This window comes from Alligator mississippiensis, chromosome 10 (assembly GCF_030867095.1).
Source record: "Alligator mississippiensis isolate rAllMis1 chromosome 10, rAllMis1, whole genome shotgun sequence".
NCBI classification, from domain to species: domain Eukaryota; kingdom Metazoa; phylum Chordata; order Crocodylia; family Alligatoridae; genus Alligator; species Alligator mississippiensis.
In genome coordinates, this window is record NC_081833.1 from 25,116,867 (window position 1) to 25,141,837 (window position 24,971).

Here is a 24,971-nt window from a genome sequence, read left to right on the forward strand (position 1 = left end):
GAGAGGGTTATCATGAAACCAGATGCAGATTCAGAGGAGTTCCAGTGGTATTGTCACATCCCCCCTCAGTTCCTTCTCCACTTTTGCTATCTGTGGGACCCAAAGGTTCAATCCTGTCAGAGTCAGCCTGTCTAGCCCCTCTTCCTGAGCTGGGCAGGCAACCAGCAGTGCTTGCCATGTCCTGCCATCATCGGAGGCAAAGGGTCCAATCCTGAGTCATAGATTCATAGATGCTAGGGTTGGAAGGGACCTCAACAGATCATCGACTCCGACCCCCTGCCTAGGCAGGAACAAGTGCTGGGGTCAGATGACCCCAGCCAGATGCCTATCCCGCCTTCTCTTAAAGACCTCCAAGGTAGGGGAGAGCACCACCTCCTTTGGAAGCCCATCCCAAATTTTGGCCACCCTTACCGTGAAGAAGGTTTTCATGGTATCTAGCCTAAATATGCTCTCTGTCAGTTTGTGACCATTGTTCCTTGTTACCCCAAGAGGCTCCCTGGTGAACAGAGCATCTCTGATCCCTTGCTGCATCCCCCTAATGAATTTGTAGGTGGCAACAAGATCACCTCTCAGCCTTCTCTTGTGGAAGCTGAAGAGGTCCAGGTCCCTCAGTCTCTCCTCATAGAGTTGCCCTGTAAGCTCCTAACCATATGAGTGGCCTTTTTGTGGACCCTCTCGAGTCCATCAACATTGTTCTTGAAGTATGGCACCCAAAACTGGACGCGGTACTCCAACTGCGCTCTGACCAATGCCACATAGAAGGGAAGCATCACCTCCTTGGATCTATTTGTCATGCATCTGCTGACTCCACCCCCTGCTTCTCAGAATCCTAGCTCTACTGTTCCATGAAACGTTAAGAACAGGTCAGACAACTACTTGTCCAGGGTGGTTGAAACAGGGATGAGTCTGCGTTAAGCAGGGGGTTGGATTAGATGACTTCCTGAGGGCCTTTCTTTTAAGAACAAAATGCCCAGACCCTACAGAAACTGAGTGGAGCACCTAACTATCCTAGACTCAATTGAAAATCTTTCCCTCATATCTCAACATGCAGGATCAGCATATCAGTGGATGACTGACAAACTTTTTAGGCCCTGCAAAACCCAGGCTATTAACTGACTGTATAAATCACTAGTAGAAGAACAAACTGCAAATATGAGTGGCTTGAATATGGTCTTCTCAATATATTAAACAACCCACTGTCATAAATTATAATTCTACCTGATCACTTAACTGTCTCTTTGGGATTAGGGGAGGAAACAATAGATGGTTGTGAATATGACTAGCTTAGTACTGTGCCCTGCTTTGACTGAAACCAGTAGCAAAATCCCAATTGGCAAAGAGAGCAATCATGGCCCAGAGTTGTGATAGTTACCATTGGAGTGCCAGTGATTGTTTTGACAAACCACATTGTTCAAGTAATGACATGTCTCCTCAGTTATTTCTTGGCCTGATCTTGCTCCCCTTTGAAATGACTGGCCAAATTCTCATTGATTTCAGTGATAGGAGTATGAGGCCCATTTCCACCCCTACTGATGTCACTAGCATTCTGGCTGCTGGTTTTCATAGTAGCAGGGGTCAAATCATTCCTGTTCTTACTGAAGTCAGTGGAAGCTTTTACCAGGGATTTTAAATGGGACCAAATCAGGAGCATGCCTGCTCCAGTTGAAATCCAGTTGATATTAATAAGAGAAGGTTCTGGTATCTGTCTCTTTCAGTGAAGTTAATGTTGTCATTGATTTCAGCTGGTAGATGGATATGGTCTTCCATTTAGCAACTTCGGTAGATCACAAGGACTTGCCTTTCCAAGAGAATCCACCTACTCCACCACAGTTATAAAATATGATTTAATCATCCTTGACCTGTTAAAGTTGATAAAGATCCAGATGCCATTAAAAGTGTTTTTATTTCCCCCATTTTATGGAGTGGATTATGTATATATATTTCATGAGAAGCAGGTTAAAAGCAAGTGTCAGAGTTCAGTAAAAGCTTGCATTAAAGAAATAAAAATAACCCCAGGAAGACTAAGTGAGGGGATGGGGAGGTTACACCATTTCCATTAAACATGACATTTAAATGGGGGTTGAACTTGAAACTTTGACTGGACAGTGTATGACCTACTTCAGCTATTGCTTCTGCAAGAACAATGGAGACTCATAACTCCTCTGCAGATTGCAGCCAAACCCTGCTGCAGTCCAGACAACCCCTGGCCCAATTGAAATACTTAAAGCCAAAGAAATACAGAGTGGAATGCAAATTGAAACAAAGAAAATAAAACCAAATGTGGCAAATTGTGTGTGTGTGTGTGTGTGTGTGTAAAGCCACACACAGCTCCCTTGTTTCCCGGGACTCATTATTTTTATTGGATAATTTGAAACAGTAATACATTTTTTATTTTAAATGACTACTTTAAACATTAGAATTCTTTATAAAATAGCAACAAGTGGAGCAGATTCTGGCAGGGGAAAACCACACCTGAACAGTGCCTAATCCTGATACCATGAGTATCAATGAAAGTTTGCCATTGGTATTGATCATATCAAGTATTTAGTGGGCATGAGAAAATTACTGCAAAGTGAATTCTCTCTAAAGAAAAATCCCCAATCCTGTGATTTTCAGAGGAACTGCCTGAGCTACAACAAGGAATTTTAAGGATTCTGACTATGTGTGTGTTTATCTCTGCTTGTTCTCTGTGGATACATGTGTTTGTCTATCTCTTTGTGTGTGTGCATTGTATATCTGCCTCTGCTTATTTCCATGTATGTATGTGTGTATCTCACTTTCTGTTTGTGTGTGTGTCTGCCTGTCTCTGTGTATATGTGTATATTTGTCTCTCTTTTGGCATGTGTGTGTCTCTCCCTATGTATGCCTGTTTCTGTTTGTATGTGTGGGTATGTATATCTGTCAGTCTGTTTCGCTCTCTCCCCTTTGCTCCTTCTCTGCAGAGAAGGGCATAATTTTTCAACAAACATAAGTATAAATAGAGAGCTTGATCCTGCAGAATGGGCCCTGAAGCACAGAGTCCAGGCACTGGGGCTACAGAAATCTGGCCTATCTTAAAAAAAGAGGAAACATCAGAGGGTGTAACATTAAACCAAACAGACTGTGGAGTTAATTCCAAATTCATTAATAAGCCTATTACCTGCCTGATAGTTTCCAGGGCAGTGGGAAGTGGTTCTAGCTGTCTGGAGCAGGCCCCTGTTGCCTGGGTGCCCCCAAGAAGCATTTACTCAGTAGTAGGGGTCAAGCTAACTTTACACTGGGCTCTTTGAATTGGTTTGATTCATGCGCATACAGCAGTGATAGGTCAGATAGACCATTAATCCAGCTTTTCCCCATGAAAAAAAATAGGGGGGGGGGGCTCAGAAATTAGTTGAACAGGAAATTTCCAAGATGTCTCTGGGGTTGTTACATGGATTTGTGTGTGGGGGGGGGGGGGCAGTGAGTTTTAGGGAGTAAACAAGCTGGCATTCCAAGAGTGTGAGGGTTTCCTCTTCTTTTGTCCCATTTATTAAATCGGGAGACAGAGAGGGAGAGAGAGACAGTCTCTAATCTCTGCTGTGTTCTTTTTAAAGAGAAAAATAACAGAGGGATAATGAATGATGATGATGGCGAGGATGATGATGATAACAGTAGTAGTAGTAAGAGTAATAATAATAAAGAAAAACCCACGTCGAGAGACAGAAGAGGCTGGAGCTTAGCCCTCTGCCCACCGATTGGCTTCGCGACACGTGCTTCCTGGTGTGCGTGTGTCCGCCAGTAACTCCGCGTGGCTGCGGGTAAGGCGGGCGGGGGATGCTGGGGATGATCCGGGGGCGGGGGCGCGTGTACACGTGCTTGTGTACTCGGAGCTGAAGGTCAGGGGCGCTGAAGCTTAACGGGCCCGGACAAGTCAAGGGAAGGATGAGGCGGGGGAGGAGAGCGACTGCCCGCGGGCGGCACAGGCTCCTTAGGCACCCCCGGCCGAGGGGGGGATGCAGGGCGAGTCCTCCGAGCCTGGGGCCACCTCTTGCCTTTTCTCCACTCCCTCTGGCCTGCGCTGCTGAGCTGGATGGGACCAAGAAGCTGCGGGACGAGGGTTGGATGTGGGACAAGCTGCCCATAGCCCCCAGGTTGGCAGGCGCGTTACTGGGGGTCGGGCCGGGTCCCTCGGGAGAGCTGGTTGGGTTTGATCCTTGCCCCGAATTTGCCAGCATCTGCCCTGCTTGTTCGGCCCCGGGAGAGACCTAAGGAATGACTGGTGATTCCGCATTGCTTGTGGCTTCATACATTAACATATATGACAGCACGTGTGGGCATTTACTCAGGTGCACGTGTGTATGTATATGTGCATTACGTATGGGCATTTTCATTATTTATATGCACATGGGTCTATGCAAATATACGTGTATATCTACTCACATAGACATGCACACATATATACATGTGTCCATGTTTGCACAAATATGTGCATATGTATAGGTATATAAGGGAACATTGTATGCTATTCTGTACTATATACTCATACATATTTACATGATTACATATAACTATACTGTTACATGCGTAGTATGTGTGTATTATAAATGATGTATAATACACCGGATCTAGTATATGATGTAGAACATACATGTTCTGTTATACGTAGTGAATAGCACACCCGCATATAATTAAAGATACATAGTCTAGATCAAATCATTGTGGGTGATGGGCAGAGTTCAGGCTGGTTCGGCAAAGCAACAGGCATTACAGATGCATGTGCATTTCGGGGACAAACAGGATGTCTTGGAGCCCAGACCATCTGCAGAGAAGCAGCCCAGCTGGAGATGGAAAGAAGACACCATTTTCATTATGGTGCCACTGAAGTCAGTGCCTGCCTGCAATGATGGAGGCTGAGGAATCCCTGCCTGGCTGTGCAGTGACTTGGAGGCAGCTCTAGGTAGCGGGGGAGTCGGGAAGGGCGGTTTCAACCCGCCGCAGGAAAGACTTTTGCTCCTTAGACAGTCCTTAGGGATCTGAGCTGTATCATGGATCCCACTTTTTCTCCTTTCCCTCTCCCAAGCCCCCCGATGCCTCCCTTCCCCCCACCGACCTCAGGAATCTCTCCATGTCTTAACAGCAAAACTTTTTTTTTGTCTCCCATGGCCATGCTGCATAAGGGATATCACTAATGAGAGGTTACGGGGTCAGGAGTCAGTAAAGCGCTGGGAATAGAAGCTATGAAGAAAACAATGTGGACACTTTCCCGACAAAAGTGGAGCAAGGGAAGATGAAAAGGAACCAGTCTGAAATATTGTCCCTGGGGGAAAAAGACCCAACCTCATAAGCTAAACCATGCAATCCGTTTTACTGTTATGATTTTAGTGTTCCAAAAGGCCATAAACGGATTTAAAAGACTGCCGAGTGTGGACTATAATACACTTGGCATCATTAAATAGCACGGGAGGCCAAAAGTGTCTGTCCACCACGCTCGAGAACAAGATGAGGGAAAATGCAACACGACCGGGCTTCCAGTTTGGGAGGGAAGCAGGGTAGAGGGTAGGGTGGGGTGCGGGGCCTTTTGGCAGCTGGAAGTAGCGTTTAAGGAGGATCAGAGCTTCAGAGACTGTCCTGGGCAAATGACCAATTAGGGCATCTTTGTAAGACTCAGCAAAGACTTGATAAGTCTGCTTTATCAGCCTATAAAAATACCACTTTCACTTATCTGTAGCTACCTTCGCCACACAGCTGCAAAAAATAAGGAGGGGTAGGCGAGCCGGGACTTGGCTAGAGGAGGAGTTATGGAGTGTATTTGACATCAAGGTTTTGGAAATCAATTTTCTATTTGCAGACAGAGACAGTTTTCCCCTGATCAACGTTTCAGGATCTTAGCTAGCGAAGGCTCCCACTGTTGGTGAGTTATATGCTTATCAGAAGGACTCCCCCAGCTGTACGCTTCTGTCAGGTTAGAAATGTGTCCTTTTCTTCTTCGCTTTCCCTGGTGGACTTGGCCAGTGTAGGGAAACTATTTGATCCCCCGTCTAAAATCCACATACCAGACTGGGAATCAATCAGATGAAGTAGAAGCAGGTGAAGTTTATAGGCAGTAGAAGTGTACGAGATGGACGTGTGTAAGGTACAGCCATTCTATACATAATGTGCACATACACTTGGTAGCAATATATTTACACATACGTGTGCCTGCGCACACATGCCTCTATGTACGTGTGTACATACTGCTCCTCATACAAAATGACACGTAATTATATACATTTGTGGCTAAATATGTATGTTGATGTATGTATGCATATGTACCTAGCTGTATTTACATATACATATACACATTTATATACACACACTTACATGCACATACACATACAAGCAGATATACGTAATATTTACAGCTATAACTTACCTATATACATTTATATACATACACGCACGGTATATGCACAAATACATGCTTATACATTTGTAAACCTCTCTATATATGTATGTATGTACGTATATGTATATGTGGGTGGGTGTGTGTAGAAAGATAGATATATAGATAGACACACACACACACACACAGGTGTACCGTATATGCACATAGCGAGTGTGCTAGTGTGTATATTTATATATATATGGATAGGTATGCAAGTGTGTGTGTGTGTATATGCATGTGCACATCTACATGTATGTGTACATCTACACATATAAATGCATCTACACATATATTTGAATTTGTGTGCACATATATATGTATGTGTGTGTGCACCCGCACTTCTCTCAAAGCCAAAATATGGGGATGAGGCTAGCGTGCATTTACACGGGGAGAAAACACACGTGTTGCACGTGCTTTCTCTGGCCGAGTATTAAGAAACGGATCAAAGCCTGTTTGTCGGCGCTGCCCATTTAATCAATCCTTCCACGTATAACGCCAAGCGCAGAGAACAGAGAGGACATTCCAGTGCCGGGGAAAAATACCAGCAGGAGGTAAACCATTGCTGGAAAATCCAGGCCAAGCTAACATTTTCATTTTAATAACCAACCTATTTGCCCACGTGATGGCTTGTGGTGTAAGCAACAGGAATAATAAATGGGCGAGGGGGTGTTTCGCCGTGAATGCTGCATCCTACCCCTTCCCGGGGTCTCCTGGAACGGACCCGCGGCACCTTACAGGTTGTCAGCACAGTAGCTGGAGAGCTCAGCAGTTGCAAATGCAGGGAAAGGGGAGAGAGATTTTTTCAAAGTAATGTGTCAAACGCTGCTGTGGACTTCTTTCTCCAGCGTCCAGAGTTTATGGCTGAAGTAAGTCTCGGGGAACGCTGAAAAGGGAGAGCTGGATGGAAAATTGAAAGCAAGGTAAGTCAATCTTTCGAAATCCTGCCTCTGCTCTGAATAAAGTCGAGTCTTGATCCCCTCAGGCTGACGCTTTGCTAAATGAACGTCTATTCTGTTGAACACACTGGTGGCCAGTAATAGAAGGAAACCTCGTTGCTCATAGTTTCTTTTTATGCAGAGGTTCAAAGTAAGTAAACAGGGCAAAGGAAGAGCTCGTGAGAGGTGTTAAGGACCGCAGAAAAAACTCTGAAAATCTTTGGCCCCTCTCTGTAATCTAATCCATGAGATTTCAATTTATTTCAGGAGCTCTGTCTTGGGAATCAGGTTCTCTTGGAATCACGGAGAGGCAGGCTAAGACTGGGGGAGATCTCTGTCTGGGCAAAGTGTGTGTAAGGAATCCGCAGGAACTGGAACATCTTTGTTCTAAGACGAAACGTCCCCTTGGAGACGGACAATTGCCAGGGTCCCCTCCCAGGGGGAGGCAGCAGCCCCCGCACGGACGCCCGTGGCATAGTAGGAGCTGCATGTCAGTAAACGCAGCCCATCAGCCCCCTGGCCTGCCTGTCAGAAATGCCCGGGTACCTTTTGCACAGTTTGTTGGAAGGACTTCTAAATTCTTTTCCAAATATAGACCATGAGAGACCCTCTTCCCTTCCAGCCCTCCCCGTGCAGTGCCCTTCACAAATATACATCGCCAGCTCTTGAGGCAGGCAAGGCAATGAGCAATTAGACATCTAATAATAACAGCAATAATCATCGACAAGCAGCTCAAGTCACACAATAAAGATTTAAGTACTGCTGCTTGCTCGGAGAATAGCCTGACCTCCGATTGCTGCCCTCCATACTCTCTTTCGCCAGCAGACATCCACGCACATGCACACATACCCCCCCCCACACCCATCCCCAGCATATGCACACAACACATATACCCCCACAGCAACCATACACACACGCGCAAATCAAACACGCACAAATATCAAACACACACACCATACTATACACATCCAACGCTCTTATCCTCACACATCAAACACATATATCCACACACTATACATACACACACATGCATAAACACACCAAGCATCAAACGGGCGCACCACACATGTACACACATCAAACATACCCACACACCCACCAACTTTGTGGATATACATACATACATATATATATATATATATATATCTCCACCCATCCACCCAAGAGCACCCCCTCCCTCCCACAGAGAACACTTTCCTCCTTTTGGTGCACTGGGGTAAAACTATCCTCAGCTGCTGCTAATGGGGCTGCAGAACTGATTTAGACTCCGGTTCGCCTTTCCTGTGAAATCCGATTTTAAATCTAGGAGGAGCAAGAGCTTCTAAAAAATAGCCCTTGCAGCACTGAGTGAGAGAAGCCTAAAGAGGACGCGTGATCTCAGGTGAAACATAAGGTTTCTTGGGGTTAATGTACAAACATTCACAACTATGACATGCTCTTGTTTTTTTTGCAAAAGAAAATCATTTTAGGTTCATTTATACTGGAAAGCTTCACGCCCTTAAAACGGCCTAGAGCTGCCTTCTCCAGCCAGGCCTCCAGAGTTTGCCTACCTGAGACGAAAAGTCTAGCACTGACCGTTTCTAAACACATTTAAAAAAATTATCTGTAACTTTTCTCCTCCCTGGAAAATGAAGGAAAGGGGATTTGGGGCTGAGTATTTTTCGGAAATGGCGCTTTTATTTCTTTGCGGTCCCCGTTGCTGTTGGTTCAGTTTTGGGGAGACTTTCCTCACATCTCAGATAATTCTTGCAAGGTAGCAAGAAAGGGACATGGTGTGAAACAGGTCTAAATGTCTCCACTCATTCCGACTGGCGCGGCCTAACATAAATGCAAGGGTTGCCACTGCCTACAGGCGAAGTAGGAAAGAAAGAGAAGAGGGAACCAACACATTGCTGGACATTGTGTCTGGGTAATAGCACCGCAGCCTAAAACTCGCTGCTCGCGTTTTGCCGTTTGTTCATGCAGACACACACGAATCGCGGTGTTTCAAAAATCCGATCTGATCTGTGTTAAGGTGGGGGGAAATGCCATCCAGTAAATCAGATCCACGAACGCTTTCAAGTGAAATGAATGGGCCAGGACGCCGAAAACGTCCGTGTCTCTGCAGACCGATACACGCGGTCTTCTCCCCACATTGAGCCGGATTCTCCCCTTTTGCACTTCGGCAGCGGCAAAACACAAGTGGCAAGTTTTAGACCGCGGTGCAATTAACACTGCGCAGGGCCATCGTGACAGTTAAAGTTGCAGTGCTCTCTGTCTTTGGCTTTTCAAATTGCAACGCATCGCAGGCTTTTTCCCTGTGAAAAAGGGAGCGTCTTGTGCTGGGAGGAGAAAGCACAATTTGGGGCTTGCAAAGCAAACAATAAATTGGGTTCTTTTATGTAGCTCAATTTCCAAGGAGCTTCTATGTTAACAATCGTGTTTTTATTTTTCATTATAAAATTATTAGCCTGCATTATTTCCCCATCGCATCTTATAGCCAGATGAAGGGCGAGATTTCTTTTTTGTAAGAGGCCTTCGGATTCAGCCGCTAAGAACTTTGCAATTTGTTTGGTGCAATTAAAAAAAATAGAGAAATATTTGATTGCTTCCATTAGTAATGACCACGGCTGAGTTGGGAGTGGGGGTGGGAATTGATTCTAGATTTCCCTTTTATGTAGGGTCTGGTTTCTGGTGATTAAATTTCTCTCTTATGTGTACTGGACCTATGGACAATTGATTAATAACATGCCAGTTGGCGCCAACACAGAGGCTGCTATGAGGTCCAAGGGCTTTAATCCGCAAGATGCTCAAAAGAACAGAGAAACACAGAGCAGGACGAACCTACCTCAGCCTGCTGGTCTCTGGCTCTTAGAATTTTTTCATCTCTTCAGTATTTCCTGCTAAACTCATAAACTTTATTTGATTTACAGCTATTCCATGAACCCGCTTAAACGAACATGTGTTCCGCCTTGTCCAACTGAACCGTAAAAACCAGTCTGGGATCCAAACGCGAATGTTTTTAATGGCTTATTAATGACAGAAAATAAGCATTGTCTCGAAAACTAGCTACCTCAAAACTTGCCCCTTGCAGGATGAAAGCTCCTGGGTTCTCCAGGCAGGCAGAGGCTATGGGGCAGGGTTGTGTGCGTTGCAATGAAGAAGTGTTGGGCTCAGTTTTTTGCAGGGAAGTGTGGAGGGGTTTTGGTTTGATCCTCTTTTCCAAGACGATATTTTTTCATTAGGAATCGCGTGTGTAACACCCGCATGCATCTACCTATTCGGATGTGCACAGAAAGAAACTCGCACGGGTACGCACAAGTGAATCCAGAAGGCGACCGCCTGTGTACACTTGCACTCTTAAACAAACACACTCACTCACACGTATGCCATAAGCCCACAAAGCAGATGCACACCCATGCACAAACATGCCCAAGAACCCGAACACCTCCGTACAGGCGAACACACGCTGACACATACAGTTACGCTCCCCAGCAAACCCACACATGCACATGCAGATTCTCACACTCAGCTACACGTGAACACAACTATCTCAGTACACTCTTCCGTTCACCTATGTATTCATCAGCACTCTTCTATGTACACACAAGAAATACACGCGAAAACAGGAGCATGCACAAACACAAATGAAGCTAAGTTGAGGATGTTGCCTTGATTGAAAACAAGATCGACCCCCCCCCTCCCCTTAGCCATTGTCCCTGAACGTTTTGTAATTGATTTTTCTTGCACAGCTACTGCCCAGATTTGAGTGTCTGAAAGCGGAAAGTTCACAGGTACAAATGCCCGTGTAAACACCAACAAAAAAATCAAAAACCAAAACCATGAGACAGAGGGGATGTGACTGGTACAAGGAGTGCCTGCTTCTTTAGTAGAACTGTTGCCATCGTGCTCCAGATATGTCTTTTCTGAAGGAAAATAACCTGCTTGGCAAAAGGAAAGAAACGTGATTCCCGCCCCCCCCCCCCCCGCATATAAGTTGCTCAAGGTGGGGGGGGGAGGAATGTCTCTTCAAACGTGAAGGGAAAATCGGCCTTTCCAGAAGGAAATCAGAGGCCAAAAAGAAAAAAATGCCTGTTTGTTGAAGCCGTGAGGATGCCTTTAACGCAGAGATGTTCCGCAGACTGGTATATTTATACAGAAGGAGAGATCACTGCATACAGCTCGGTGTGAGAGAGCACGGACCAGAGACTCCTTCACACGTGCAGGAGACAGAGACATCCCGGGTCCATCTAAGGGGCACCGATCACAAGGGAATAAACTAAACCCGTTTTATTCCCGGGGCAGCTCGCTACACGGACATGTCTGTGTTTTAGTTAACACTGATCGGGGGGAAGAAAGTAAGTTTCCTCGGATGACAAAGTTGCTTGAATGACCTCCCGCTCTAAGTGCCTGTCTTTCAGACATAGCTGTACCGCAAGTGGTATTAAGAGCCGTTCCTGACTCGAGTTATGGGAGGGCGGGGGAAGAAAAATTGCAGGTGTCACTTGGGCAGCGTTTTTCCGTGAATGATTCTGACCGTTTGGGTCGATCCCCTCCACACCCCCCCCCCTCCAAGGTCATTACAGCAGAGATCACTTTCAGGAAAAGGCACAGGGCACTAAAGACTTTACCCTCTCTCGCCCCCTTTAACTTTCTTTCTGGAGCTGGAGTGATGGCCTTATCTTATTTTATTTTCTCCTTTGGGCTAAGATAAACCCCTGATTGACACTGTGTTTGGCAATAGAAGATTAACGTTGCTATTCTGGCATCAATAACATGCTTTTATCCAGCAGGAGCATTAGTAATTGATTAGGAGTGTGTGTGAAAGCAGTGTGTGTGGGGGGGGGGCGGAGGGGAAGAGATGGACCCTGTGCGAGCAAACCCTTCGAGGACTCCGGTGATCCGGGCGCCGGGAGCTTGGGACACATGATCTGTGCCCAGCACTGAGCCTCTGTGGGTTCACGGCATGTAAATATGATCGGCAGGGGCAAAACTCTCGAGTCATGGACAGGAGGGCAACAGGAGCCTCTGGCTTCAAACCAGACCTTTCCTCTTTTGGATTCCGGCTCGTGCACGCGTGGGAATTTCATTTTTGGGAACCCGGTTTCGTAAGAGCAAGACAAAAAATGTTCTCGTTGCGTTGTTGGGTCCGATCCTTTGCCCTGCAGCCCCTCAGCTCTGACTCAAAGAAGCTGCTCCAGCCCCCGCGTCTGATCGCGGCGTTTCAACTGCGAAGCGTCCAGCAGAGATCTTAAAAATCCTGCCATCGATCTTAGGGACGGGTATCTGAACGATCCCTCACCGGGCTGTGGCTGTAAGAAGCCCAGTGGCTTATTCTGGGTGCCAACAGCCTGTTGCATCCCTGTCTCCTAGGTAGATTTCTAATATGGACAGAAGAGGCGACCGAGCTACATAATCAAAAGATATTCTTAAGGGCTGATTGCTGATACCGGAGGATCCTGGTCTCTGGATCTGTCTGTCACTACAGTGAGCATGGTCTGAAACTCCTCATTTTCAGGTTATTAACACAATAGCCCTAGCACTTTATATCATTGGGAGTTCATCAAGGCTTGAAAAATTCTGCTGCCTAAACCCCATTTTAAGCCCTACCACGCATGTGCAGAGTCACGAAAGTCCTGAGAAAGTAACTACTATGTCTGCACAATACGCTCTTTTGAAACCCCGGTGCATTTGCTATTCTGTTTATTTTTCATTTTCGTGACCATTTTAAAGCCTTTAGTTCGCAGGGGAAATTAATGGGCTGCAGGGGGAAAATGTTTTTAAATGGAAAACTTTTTTTTTTTACAGTAACAAGAAGGCAAAAAAGCACCTGAAACCGCAAAACTGCTAAAAAATGGTGTCCACCTGTAATATAAAACTGACCAGCTCCAGAGTATCCCCAGAAGTTTCACCCAAGAGTAGCCGAGTTAGAAAGCAATGCAGTGAGTCAGTGCCTCCTTAACGGTGAATTTATTAAGAAAAAAATGTGTGTGTGTGTGTATCAAAAACATATTGCCATTAACATGTAAGCAGGCGGCTACAAAAGAAAGGCAGAAAGAATAAAATTGTCTCTGACCTTTCGAAAACAGTGATTGTTTCGGGGAAGTGGAAAGAAGAAGAGAAATTGGAAAGTAGAGGGGGAGTTATTTTTCTGGTAAACTCCCAGTACTTTCAGACGGACTCTTTTTATTTCCTGTGTATAATGTTGTTACTGAAATGATCAGCTGTCCTCCTCGAAGTGCCCTGTCTGTATATTTTATCGATTGTGTAAAAACTCACTGAGAAATTCTTTAGCAAAAAGTGAATTCCCAGCCAGACGCTATTTCTTGTTGTGACATCTTGACCCATTGCAAGGCATCACCCTTGCTATCTTTCCCTACTCCCGGGAGTAAATATTTGCTTAAACAAGGAACTGATGCTGATGGACACGGTGCAAAGTTCTCAGAGTTGATGCGGGGAGGAAACCGCTTGTTTCCAGTTAAAATGTATCAACCCATTGTCCAATCCCAGTTGGTATTCTCTCCAAGGCAGATCCTCCAAAGACTGCCTGTTCAAAGACAGTATTTGTGGATCTTATCCTAGTTTCCTTCTGTAGGCAAAATTCCCATGGCAATCAATGGGTATTGGGAAAGAAACTATAAGGAAGGAACCCTGTATATTAAGTAAGAACATCGGTGTGTAAGTTTTGGGTACTCACACACAGAAACACATACATCCACACACACGCGCACGCACGCACACACACTCAAGTGTACATAAAGTATGCACCTATGCATGTAGATGTGCATATTTGCGCGTAAATACAAGTGCGGGCTCCATGCATAAATGCAATACAAGCACGCAAGAGAAAGGATTTCCTATATGTATGTGCATATGTTTAAGTGCGTGAGTGGATGTGTCCACACACATCTAATCTCTCTCCCGTTGCTTAGCATTTTTAAGCCTATGTCGCGTTATTTGCAAACCCCAAAGGAAAATCATCAAAAATCTCCAGTTCTCCCTTTTCCCAGTTCCTAGCTTGAATGAAAAGGCAGAGAGCGATTTGTGCCTTGTCAGGAGCTGACCAGTTCATTTTGATTCTGATAAGAGGTTTAAAAAAGAAGCGGGGAAAAAGTTACTGAAGAGTATCCCCCTCATACACCCCCCCCCGCCCCCCATACCCTTCTGTTGGCCGGAGAGGAAGGCTGGCTAATGGAAATCTCTACATTTCAATCGACTGGAAGAAAACATTATAAGCGGCGCCATGTGTGAAGAAGGATTGATTTTTATTTTAAATGAAGCAGCTTCAAAAGGCTGCAAAGTTAAGGTTAAATCTGCCAAGTAAATGTCAGTCTGCAAAACGGGAGGACCCATCCTCAAGAAAAAAAGAAACCTCCTCGCGCTGTTCCTCTTAGGTTGCTCTGAGGTGGATCCCAGTAAGAAGGAATTAAAAGGCGCTCTAGGAAAACGAGCGATTGTCTATTATCGATCCGTGGCGGGAGCTGGGAGGACGTTTGACGGGTGCTGGAAAGCTGCACTTTCCATGATGGGTAGATTTGAGGGGGGTGGGGGGCGCCCTATGGATTCATGCTTGTTCATAGGCCCTGATTCCAATAAGAAAATATTAGTTCACCCCTTGTTTATTTGCGATGCTCCGGATGGAGCTGGAGTGCAGCCGCCTGCATCCTAGGTTACTTCAGTGCAGAGAGCATCTGGGAAGCTCTCGCCCCACTGAGGCTCCCCAGATGAGCACTGGATATAGTCCTCCTATATATATAAACACACACACACATTCATACATAGAGATACTGTATATGCAAAGTATATATGCACATACATGCATATATACATATGTATATATAATACCCCCAAAACAGGTCACAACCACAAGAATAAGCCATGCCACTTGCTCCAAATGGGAGGATCCGAAAGACAGAGCTTCAGCGAGACAGTAGCCAGGAGCTCATGGGGTCACTCACCATCCTTGGAGTCCACAGATCCTGGAGTCACTTCTTGCTGCTCCCGTAAGGCGTGGAGGGGGTCCTGAATAGTCTCCCTCTGGATGCCCCTCGGCGCTCGCCCTCTCTGGTTGAGGAGACAACAGCTGCTAATCTTTTTTTTTTATTTGTGGGGGGGGGGGTATCTTTGTGGGATGAAAAGCAGAATCACTCCAGGTTAATAGAATTATTTTTATGTTAAGGGGTCTGGCTATTGATCTCCAGCAGGTTATTAGGGCTGGAAAGGAGATGCGATTTTTCGTGTTTTTCATTTGGCAAGTAGTCTCCTCTATTTACTTTTCTTTACCCCTAGCAAATAATTGGCTCCCGAAGCACAGTCGGATCTGTGGAAATAGCCAGGTTATCATTTACTAAATATAGCTCAGCATGCTGGCTTTCCGAGGCGCCTGAGCATTCATTTGACAAGTTTACTGCTCATAATAATAGTACATTTAATATACATACATACATATATATATATATATATATATTTGTTTCTCAAGCTGCACACTGCCAATACCACCGGATTAACTGGCCTGATCTTGGTGAACCAAGGACTTGGCTAATCACTCCCCGCTTCCATTCCAAGAAAGAATTGAACTTCGCTTGAATTTCCAGTTCTCCCCCTTTTAGCTATATTTAGTACATGCTTATTTGGTTATATTTCCGCCACCCCCACGACCCCCAGCCTTTTGCATTGCACTCAGTGGTTTCTTTGCACGGGGAGAATCTAACTGGTAGGGCTTTAAAGAAGAAGAATACAAATTAACCTTCCATTACTGCTGCAGTCAACCATGAGAGAATGGGCCAGTTGCGTGTGTGGTGACGTCTCTGAGTCTTATAGGTGCAAGGGCTGGTGAGATAGCAGCTATCGCCTTGAACTCTCTTTATTTTATTGGAGTATGGCTGGTAATAAACAGTAATATTTAATTTGTCTGAGACCACAAATCGGCTTCTAGCTGAAAGGCTCCTTCGCCTGGCTATCCACAGAGTCCTATAGTGCCTGGACTGGAGATCCTTCCTCCAGTATTTTTTTCCCTGCAACCTGCAGAAGGAAATAATTTCCATTTATTTGCGTCGTTTTCAACTCGTCTTCCAGATTTTCGCCAGCTACTTTGAAACCCAAGAGGTGAGTGTTTCTATTGTCATTAGCAGAGTTTAGGAGCAGAGCATGCCACCCCACACTGTTGATTGCAGCTCCGAACAGATCCCTTCAGCCGCGCATTTCTTTCCGAAGGGGAGTGGGTTTGTTATTTCTCTGTCTCCTGGAAACTCGTCTCCGGGTGCAATTTTTTTTCTGTCGGTGTTTTCAAATTTCCAATAGCATTTCTGAGCCTATTTCTGAAGGCGCGTGTAATTCTGGGGATTTTGAGCAGAAGCTAATGCTTAAGAACAGGGCATGAAACTTGGCGAATTCTCTCCAAATGATTTAGCTTGGAATTCTCACTACTGAGGACGGCTCTTTTGGAGGCTGCAGAGAAGAAACCTCATTCTCTGCTGCCCACCTCTGACAATTTGAATTGATGATTTTTGCACCTTAAATAGCACTCGTGTTCATAGTAAGGCCAGAGATGCGGGTTGGTTTATCCTGGCATTTACAGTATGCATGGGACACGCACTTCACCCCCACCCCCCTTCCCCGCAGCGATCTACAGAAAATCAAATAATGAAAAGGAGACGATATATAAATAATACATATAATACCCGTGTCTATTTGAATGTCTTGTTCGTGACTGAGGGTGCAGCGGGGTGGGTTGTTTTTGCAGCAGTTGCTTCGCCGTTTCTTTTCAAGTTGCTGTGAGGCTGGAGTGCCCGGAGTTAGAAGTAGAAGGCTCCCACCCTCCACCCCTCCATATGCAAACACAGGCTCCCGCTCGCAAACATTTTGCATCACGTTTGGCTAGTACCACTTCGCCTCCAAATTCCCTGGGAATCCGCAGCGATCACTCCAGGGGCTGCAGCCGCTGCATTGGGATAGTTGCTGACGGGACTCTTGGTTGGTTTTTTTTTGTTTTTTTTTTAAGCTTCAGGGAAATCTCAGTTGTGAAAGAAAGTAAAGAGAGAAAGGAGAAGAGAAAGAGGGGCTGGGCAAGGCAGATCTAAGCCATGCCATGTATTCCCAAGTCTTATCAAAAATACAACCCCCCAATCTGGTTCTCTTCAGCCAGAATGCGACAGGGCGGCTGCTTGCCCTGCATTGACCTATTCAACTTTACCCTCAAAATAATACATTAAAAAGAGAGAGAGAGGGAGCGAGAGAGAGAAGGAAGATGCAGATAAAACCACATCCCCGCTCCTCACTGACGGCTTGATTATTTGAATACAGCAGAGCCTCTGAGCTTTTGTATATGTTTGCGCCCTGCCAGGGGAAGGGTTCGCAAATTCCTGGCAAAGGTGGCGGTGGCAGGGAGTTGGGGAGAAGAGAAGGGAGGGGGGGGTCTATTTTTCTTAAAGACCTTTGATCTTCCTGCAGATCCAAGACAAGAAATGCCAGGCTCCATCTTCGCGGTGTTGTATCCCCAGCTGGGTTGAAGGAGGCTGGGGAAGGAAGCTTGCAAGGCTCCTTAGCTCCGGGGATCCCTTTCATCCAATCCAGCTCCCCCCCCCCTCCCCTGTATGTCAAAGGCCCCCAAGAGAACTAGCAGATCCGCACATGTGTATTTTGGGCTGAAAATGCCTACCTTTCTGTTCTGGGCAGGGGTGCGCATGGGGGAGGGGGCTGTATGGAGCGGGTCGCTGTATGGTTTGTGTTAGGGAAGCCAGCGGCTTCTTCGGGGGATTCTCAAGCTTTGACTTTTCTCTCTGGCTGGGAAAGATGGATGGAAGACGGAGGGAGTGGGAAAGGAGGGAGGAGGCGGAGGGGGGGTGCTGGTTAGTTTGATGATTGTCTTTGTGCCTTGTTCTAGTTTGCCTGCCAGAAAAAATAGGAGATGGGGGGGCGGGGGGGGCGGGGAAGGAGGTCTGTTCTGAGAGAGGAGCAGGATCGGAGCTGGTTGGACAGACGAGCTCAGCACTTCGCGAGCAAGGCTGAGCCGCCCCACGTCACGGCCCCCGCGCGGCGCTCCGGGCTCCGCGGCTATTTCCTATGTGCAGCGCGCTCCGCTCTCCAGAGGGAGAAGGGAATATCCACCACCACCAACCTGCTGGGGGAGGCTGCTCTTGCTACAGCTACCGCCCTCTCAACTTTTTTTTAAAAAAAATATTATTTTCCCACTGTTTTCCTTTCCCTCTCACTCTTTCCCTTGCTTTTTTTTTTGGGGGGGGGAGAGGGGTGTGGGGAAGGGGGGAGGGTAGAGATCATCTTCGAGATCAGGCTGAGAAGGGCAGTGGTGGGGGGGGAGGACTTTATCTTGGCCTCAGGAGTCTTTCTGGTGCCTCTGACAACCTGGAAGTGTTTGGAGGGAGAGAGAGAGGGAGAGAGGAGGCAGTGTTGCATTGGAGAGCTTTCCTCCCCAGCCGCGCTGTAACATGCTGGGCTGCGAAAAATAAATAAATTAAAGGACCATGCAAAGGAGAAGCCCGATCCCGCTGTAATCTCCATTGCAAAGGGACAAAACCCGAGCCCCTGGAGATGCACTGATTGCATGGATTTCGCCAAGCAAGGTAACGGTTCTGCTTGTGCTGTGTGTGTCCATCCCTGCCCGCGTGTGCGAGGCGGCGAGGCCGGGTGCTGGCGGGGGGCATTGTTACATCTCCACGCCGAGGCCTGCGCGGGGAGATGGAGGCGGTGGGCTGGGGCGCGGGGTCTCCCCGGGTGCCGGCGGGGTGCAGGGGAAGGGGAAGGCGAGCCCAGGCTGGAACAAAAGGAAGGTGCTTGGGAGCAGCGCAGGATGCGTTTCCAGCGCTCGCGGCCTGGTTCTGTCAAGCTCCATTTCCTCTCCGCAGCTCTCGGGGGGAGCGGGGAGAAGGAGCGCGGATCTCCAGCTGGGCTTCGCGGCGGGGGTCTTCCCCCTTCTCCTCCCTTCCCCTCGCAGTCCTCGCCGCTTAACGCTGCAGCCTGCTGGAGACGTTGTCCCCTCCGCTGGCCTTGTCTTTGTTTTAATAAACGTGCCGACTTCCACATCCCCGCCTGTGCCTGTGCCAGCGCAGGGGGCTGCGAGATGGGGAGAGCGGGTGAGAAAGGGACAGCGAGGCTGCCCAGCGCTTGCCTAGAAGCCCGAGGGAAGCTCGCCCCGGGAGGGGGGCACTGAGAAGAGCGTCTGAGTGTCTCTGCCTCTTGTGTGGCTCGAACAAGGCAAGTGCCATTAGCCTTCGTGGCTTCTGAATGGGCTGGAGAGACATCAAATCCCGCAGCGGTGCATCAGCCCAGGGACGCAACACACAGCTCTTTCACACACCTTCTCTGCACTGAGACCCCCCCCCCCCCGCAAGCCCTCACTACAACCATCCGCCTTGCGTATTGTGGCCTTGGAAGGGGTGGGGGCGGGCGGAGAAAGAGAGATCCTTTCTTAGAAATGATCTTTGCAGTCACATGGAAGGCGAGTCCCTTCGTTTTCATTCTCCCTTTAGATCCTTTTTTGACTCGCTACTGGCAAGACAGCCCCAGCCCTGTCTTCCTCTGCCTTAAAGGGGAATTGCCTTTTTTTTAATACATAGGAAAAAATGCCGTTTCAAATATAGTTACAAGGGGCGAGAGCTCCTTTAGAGTCCTTTTTCTTATATTTAAAAATGGTGTGATTGTCTCCACCTGGCATGCCTATGAAAAAAGGGATCTGGGCCATTATTTTATACAAGCAAGGGATTTTTTTTTAATGCCACCCATGTTGTGGATCCGTATTTTCAACAGGGAATGTGGTAGTTTCACTGCTGTCCTGGTCATTCAGGATGGGCCGAGATGCTTCTTAAATTGCACTTTAAAAACATGCTGTGAAACTCACTTTGCATTTGATTTAAGGGGTTTTCTTTCCCCCTCGGTTATTTTTAAGTAGACTTCCTCCGAGTCCCAGTTCTGCTCCGGCGTTCGAGCTTCGATCAATTTCAAGTGCAAACCACACACACGTTTAGCACTGCGCATTGTACAATGGGGCGATTATTTTGTGCACTCTCCCTGCGAGCGGCTCGCTGCGTGCCATTTGAACTCTCCGAGCCAGTCTCAACAGCCGCTAGCAACTGAGTGGCGAAATCACTTGTTTCCGAGAATACTTGCGGGTTTCGTGTCGTGCATTTGCAAGGAGAATTTTTCGGTGAACGCGTGGCTATATCATTCGCATCTCCTGTTGTGTCATTAAAAAAAAAAAAACTAGGAGGGGAAGGAACAAAATGCAAAGGGCTTCGGGAATCAATTTAACCAGCATCAGCTGGCTAGGAGGCCAGAAATGGGCCGGGGTTAGAAGACTCAAAGTCCAAGGGCAATTATCAAGCTTGCAAATGTTGCTTTAAAAGAAGAGGAAAATTTGGAGATGAGCTGGTCATTTCCCACCCCCTTAAATATCCTGATTCTGATCCACGCTGACCCTTAAAGAAATCTTTATCCAGCAGCTTAGTGTGACTGCAGTTCAACTACGTTGTCAGCCCTTCTCCTATCTCTATATTCAATAAAAAAAATCTATCACCCCTGCGGGATGCAATAATAAGTCTCATATTTCTCCCCAAGAGTTAAAGGCTCCAGAGTTGATTCCCAAGCAGCTGAAGTTGAGTCGCTCCCAGAGGGTGTGTTGGGCTAGGAGGCGGCTTGTCTGTATGCTCAGCCCTCTCCATACACTGTTATTAAATGTCAACTTTGACTCACGTCTTTTTTATCTCCCTTCTCTCCCGTGTCTGCCTGCAGTGGGAGATTCAGCGAAGGAAGCTCGTAACATGGCGGATACCGAGGAAGGCTTTGGGCTTCCAAACACGCCAGTGGATTCGGAGTCGAAAGAGCTTCAGTCTGAAACCAAGCAAGACAGTCAACTCGGGGCCAGCAGCAAGTCGCCTTCCTCTCCCCAAGCAGCTTTTACACAGCAGGTAAAAGAAGGAGAGAAATATCCGCTTCTGTCCTTTCTCTTATTGCCTTTCTGGATTGCGCTGTGCCATATAGACGAGTAATTCTAGTTGCTAGGCTCTAATAATGGGACTGATGATCACGGTCTAATTATACAAACTGTAACTCCTCTAATAATAATAATCAACACCGATATTCACCCAGAGACATACAGCTAAGTACATACATTTATGGATACAAATACACGCATTTCTGTCTGCAGATACACACTCTTACATATGTGCACACATCTATTGACATACATACATTTATAGATATACCTAATACATACACTTACATGTACACAAGCACCCACACATTCACCCAGATATGTGCACATATACATAAGTACAAAACAGGTATGTATATATAGACATGCACGCAAGTAAACACACATAGAGCTGTAGACATTATGTACGCTTATATATATAGGCATACGTCTGGATATAAACGCACACGTGCATAAAAATACATGTACATAACTACACACAGGGGTGTATGCAAATACTTATGCACACCACTATGGGTGTATGTCTGTGTGTGTGTGTGTATAGACATTCAGATACCTATATCTGTATATATCTATAATTTGCATACACATGTGTGTGCGTTTGCATAGAGGTGGCTGTATACCTAAGTGCTTGCATACATTCCTGTGTGTAGCTCTATGGATGATCACGTATACATATATACACACGCACGCCCATCGATTTGCAGGCACACGAATTCGTATGTGTTGAAACACACATGCACACACGGAGCCCTCGCGTGCACACGCGGTCACACACAGGTACAGGAACATAACCCCATCCCTGCAGCGACCGCCTTGCCCTGTCTCCTGATCCCTGTTCCCAACCTGGGCGCGCTGTGCTGGGAGAGGGCGGCTGTGCCTCTCTCTGCGGCTCTCCGGAGCAGGGAGCTGCCTGCGGCTCGCTCCCATTTGCACCTAACCCGGGAAGAGAAAAGTAGGCCAGGGCGCTAGGGTACACTCCGCATATTGTTTTGTCCTTTTAAACTATTACTTCCATTCAGGCTCGGGTCGTGCGGAGTATCAATCACTCGCCACTGCTCTTCTGAAATAGGGAAGGGACTGAAATACCCTCCCGCTATTCGCTTCTAAGGGCGATCTTGAGCGAGTATCGGCTTTTCCCTGCCCAGATCGGCGAGGCTGCTTACAGCATCAGACCTGAAGCAGCCCTCCCCTCGAACCGCTCTCGCTAGCATTGCCCCTCAAGCCGTCGTGCCGAGGAGTGGACAAGGAAACCCCACCTCCTGGGAATATAGAATTGGAAAGGTTTCTTTTGAAACGATCGTGAAATGCCAGGGGAGCATTTCCAGCTAAATGTATGCACGCGTGTGTGTCTAGTCGGCATGTATGTATATGTATATCCTGTGTACAGATAGAATATGGACCATGGTAAGCAGTAGACATGTCTATTTGAAGATCATCACATGCCCAGAATTACTTCTGACAAACACGTGTGCCTGTGTGCGTGTACGTTCATGCATACAAATATGAATGTCTATATAGTGCGTTTCTACACACGTACGTAGGCGTGTGAGTATATATGTGCGTGCGTATGTATCTATAGATTATTCTGCAACGGGGAGTAGATTTGGGGGGCCCGATCCTCGGTTCGTGCTGCAGTCTGGAGCGGGTCGAGGCACGCAGGGTCTAGCTGTGGCCACCAGCGACCGGTGCTAGCACTCCCATTGCAAGCACCCGGGATCCATAGTGAGCTCCGTGGTGTGAATCGGCCCAGCCGGTGCCTGGGCCGCAGATCGGGGCTGTTCCGCAGACGATCATCCCCCTCGCAAGCCCCGCTCCACTCAGGCCCCGATGACTCGCACCTGGCCCGAGGCGCTCAGCGAGGAGTCGCGCTCGGTTTGCAGCAGCCCCCAGACATCGCCGGGCTCAGGGTCTCCTTCTCCCTCCCAGCTCCGCCGGGCGGGGAGCTGCCGGCTGGCGCTGTCCTGTCAGGGAGGGCTCCAGACAAAGCAGAAGCGCTCGGTGCTGACGTGCCAAAGTTCATTCCCTCTCTGGGCTTGCTCTGGCGTTTGAAGCGGGGGAGCCCAGGCAGCGGCTTCTGGGCTCTCCACTCACACACGTATTTATTGATCTCATTGCAGGGCATGGAAGGGATCAAGGTGTTTTTGCACGAGCGAGAACTATGGCTAAAATTTCACGAAGTGGGGACCGAAATGATTATAACCAAAGCTGGAAGGTAGGAGTAAAACAAAACCATCGGCTCGTGTATTCTGAAATGGACTTAGTGAGAGATCAGATGCTTCTGGATATACGTGTTTTTAAATGGAATGAATGGAATATGCACGGATGTATATGTCAACAGATGTATAGCCGTGTGCGTGCATACTCGTGTGATAATGTGTGTGTGTGAATACATATGCATGTGTATGTCCATATGTATGTGTGTATGTGAGAGGAAAAATTAAAATCAAACTCTTTTTCTCCGTGTGTATATTCATATTTATCTCTTTATGCATGTTTTAGGTCTCTCTATATGCATATATATATATGGAGAGAGAGAGAGAGAGACAGAGAGTGTCACAACACCCCTTATGTATATGTGAATGTACAGAACTATGCTTGTGTGCATTGTATGACACATGTGTATTGCTATGTGTCACAAATCCGAGAAAGTCACAAAGCATTTCGGGTTGTAGCCAATATAAATGTTTGCTGACAATAAAACAAGTTACCAAGGCTCTGTCACAAAATAGAATGAAAATAAACAGCAAGCCAGGACCTAAAAATCAGATGATGGTGTATTTGAAGCTGTAGAGCCTTATATGATTTTGACCAAAGACTCAGTAGAAGAGCAGGAAAGAGGGGTTGGACGATTTACAAAAAGAAGCCTCCACTGAAGTATATAGATTTAAAAATGTGTTTCTTTTGGTTTCTTATTTACCCAGGACAGTGTTATCGTTAATCCTAGTTTCAGTCCGTTGGAGTCTTTCCAGACTCATGCTGGTTGCAAAGTGTAGGCCAAAATGTTATACTCTTTCATGCAGGTCCCTGGACGATTTAGCTTATTTTTTTTCACAAAAGGAGCAGTTCAATGCCTGCAAATTTCGAAACATTTTTTCGTCTGTTTCCAGGCTTTGCTTCTGCGAACAGATACAGGCAAATACACACCCAGGCAGAGACAAGAGGCTCCTCGTAGTTAGGCTATTAAACGCATACATGTTCTTGAACTACTATTTATGCAGATGTATATAGTAGTTTGCAGGCTTGCAAATCTAAGTTTATTCCGTGTGCGAGTGTGTGTTTATGATCATTGCCATAGCTGACCTGATAAATCGAATAACTAAAAAAATCTCTTTTGAGACTTGTGCAGTTTAGCATGTGCCTCAGTAATTCTGCAGTGCGGGATCACGAAGCCCATTTAGCCAAAGGACCACTAAGATAAAATTTGAGGCATGGGTCAACCACTGAGACTCAGTGAAATCTAGCCCTGTGCCCAGTCTCAATAAACAAGACCAGGGGAACAGAAATATATTATTTCCATTGCTCTTTTTCATTAAACAATGTGAGTGTAATTTCCTACATTGGATATACGATGAGAAAGCGTGCACTCATAGAAATACTAGTAGTTCAAGATGAATATCCAAAGTGAAATCAGATTTTCCCTACCAACAGCATAGAATCAAACTTCATTCCGTCCGGCCAGGCAGTAGGTGGTGGTACCCCATACAGTGGATGGAAAAAAAAACCATCT

The 24,971-nt window shown here is 46.7% G+C and overlaps 1 protein-coding gene and 1 long non-coding RNA gene across 10 annotated transcripts in view; one reads left to right on the forward strand and one right to left on the reverse strand.

Moving 5' to 3' along the window:
* The window catches only part of TBX5 (T-box transcription factor 5), a 92,364-nt gene that overhangs the window by 23,320 nt on the left and 44,073 nt on the right, over positions 1-24,971 (forward strand). For 5 of the 9 annotated variants that reach the window (XM_059713570.1, XM_006265819.4, XM_019493653.2 and 2 more), the window contains 2 exons: positions 21,040-21,215; positions 23,362-23,456. In XM_059713570.1, the coding sequence (XP_059569553.1) occupies positions 21,069-21,215; positions 23,362-23,456 (242 nt within the window). In that variant the 5' untranslated portion in view covers positions 21,040-21,068. Of the gene's footprint in view, positions 1-7,228; positions 7,303-16,263; positions 16,402-18,704; positions 18,876-19,783; positions 20,922-21,039; positions 21,216-23,361; positions 23,457-24,971 lie in introns of those variants that run through there. The other 4 variants (XM_059713568.1, XM_059713567.1, XM_059713566.1 and 1 more) reach the window with 4 other exon arrangements.
* LOC132243558 (uncharacterized) lies at positions 6,032-15,987 on the reverse strand. The gene is made up of 2 exons (XR_009455183.1): positions 15,255-15,987; positions 6,032-7,279 (listed from the first exon to the last, which is right to left on the reverse strand). It is a non-coding gene; the product is annotated as an uncharacterized LOC132243558 (long non-coding RNA).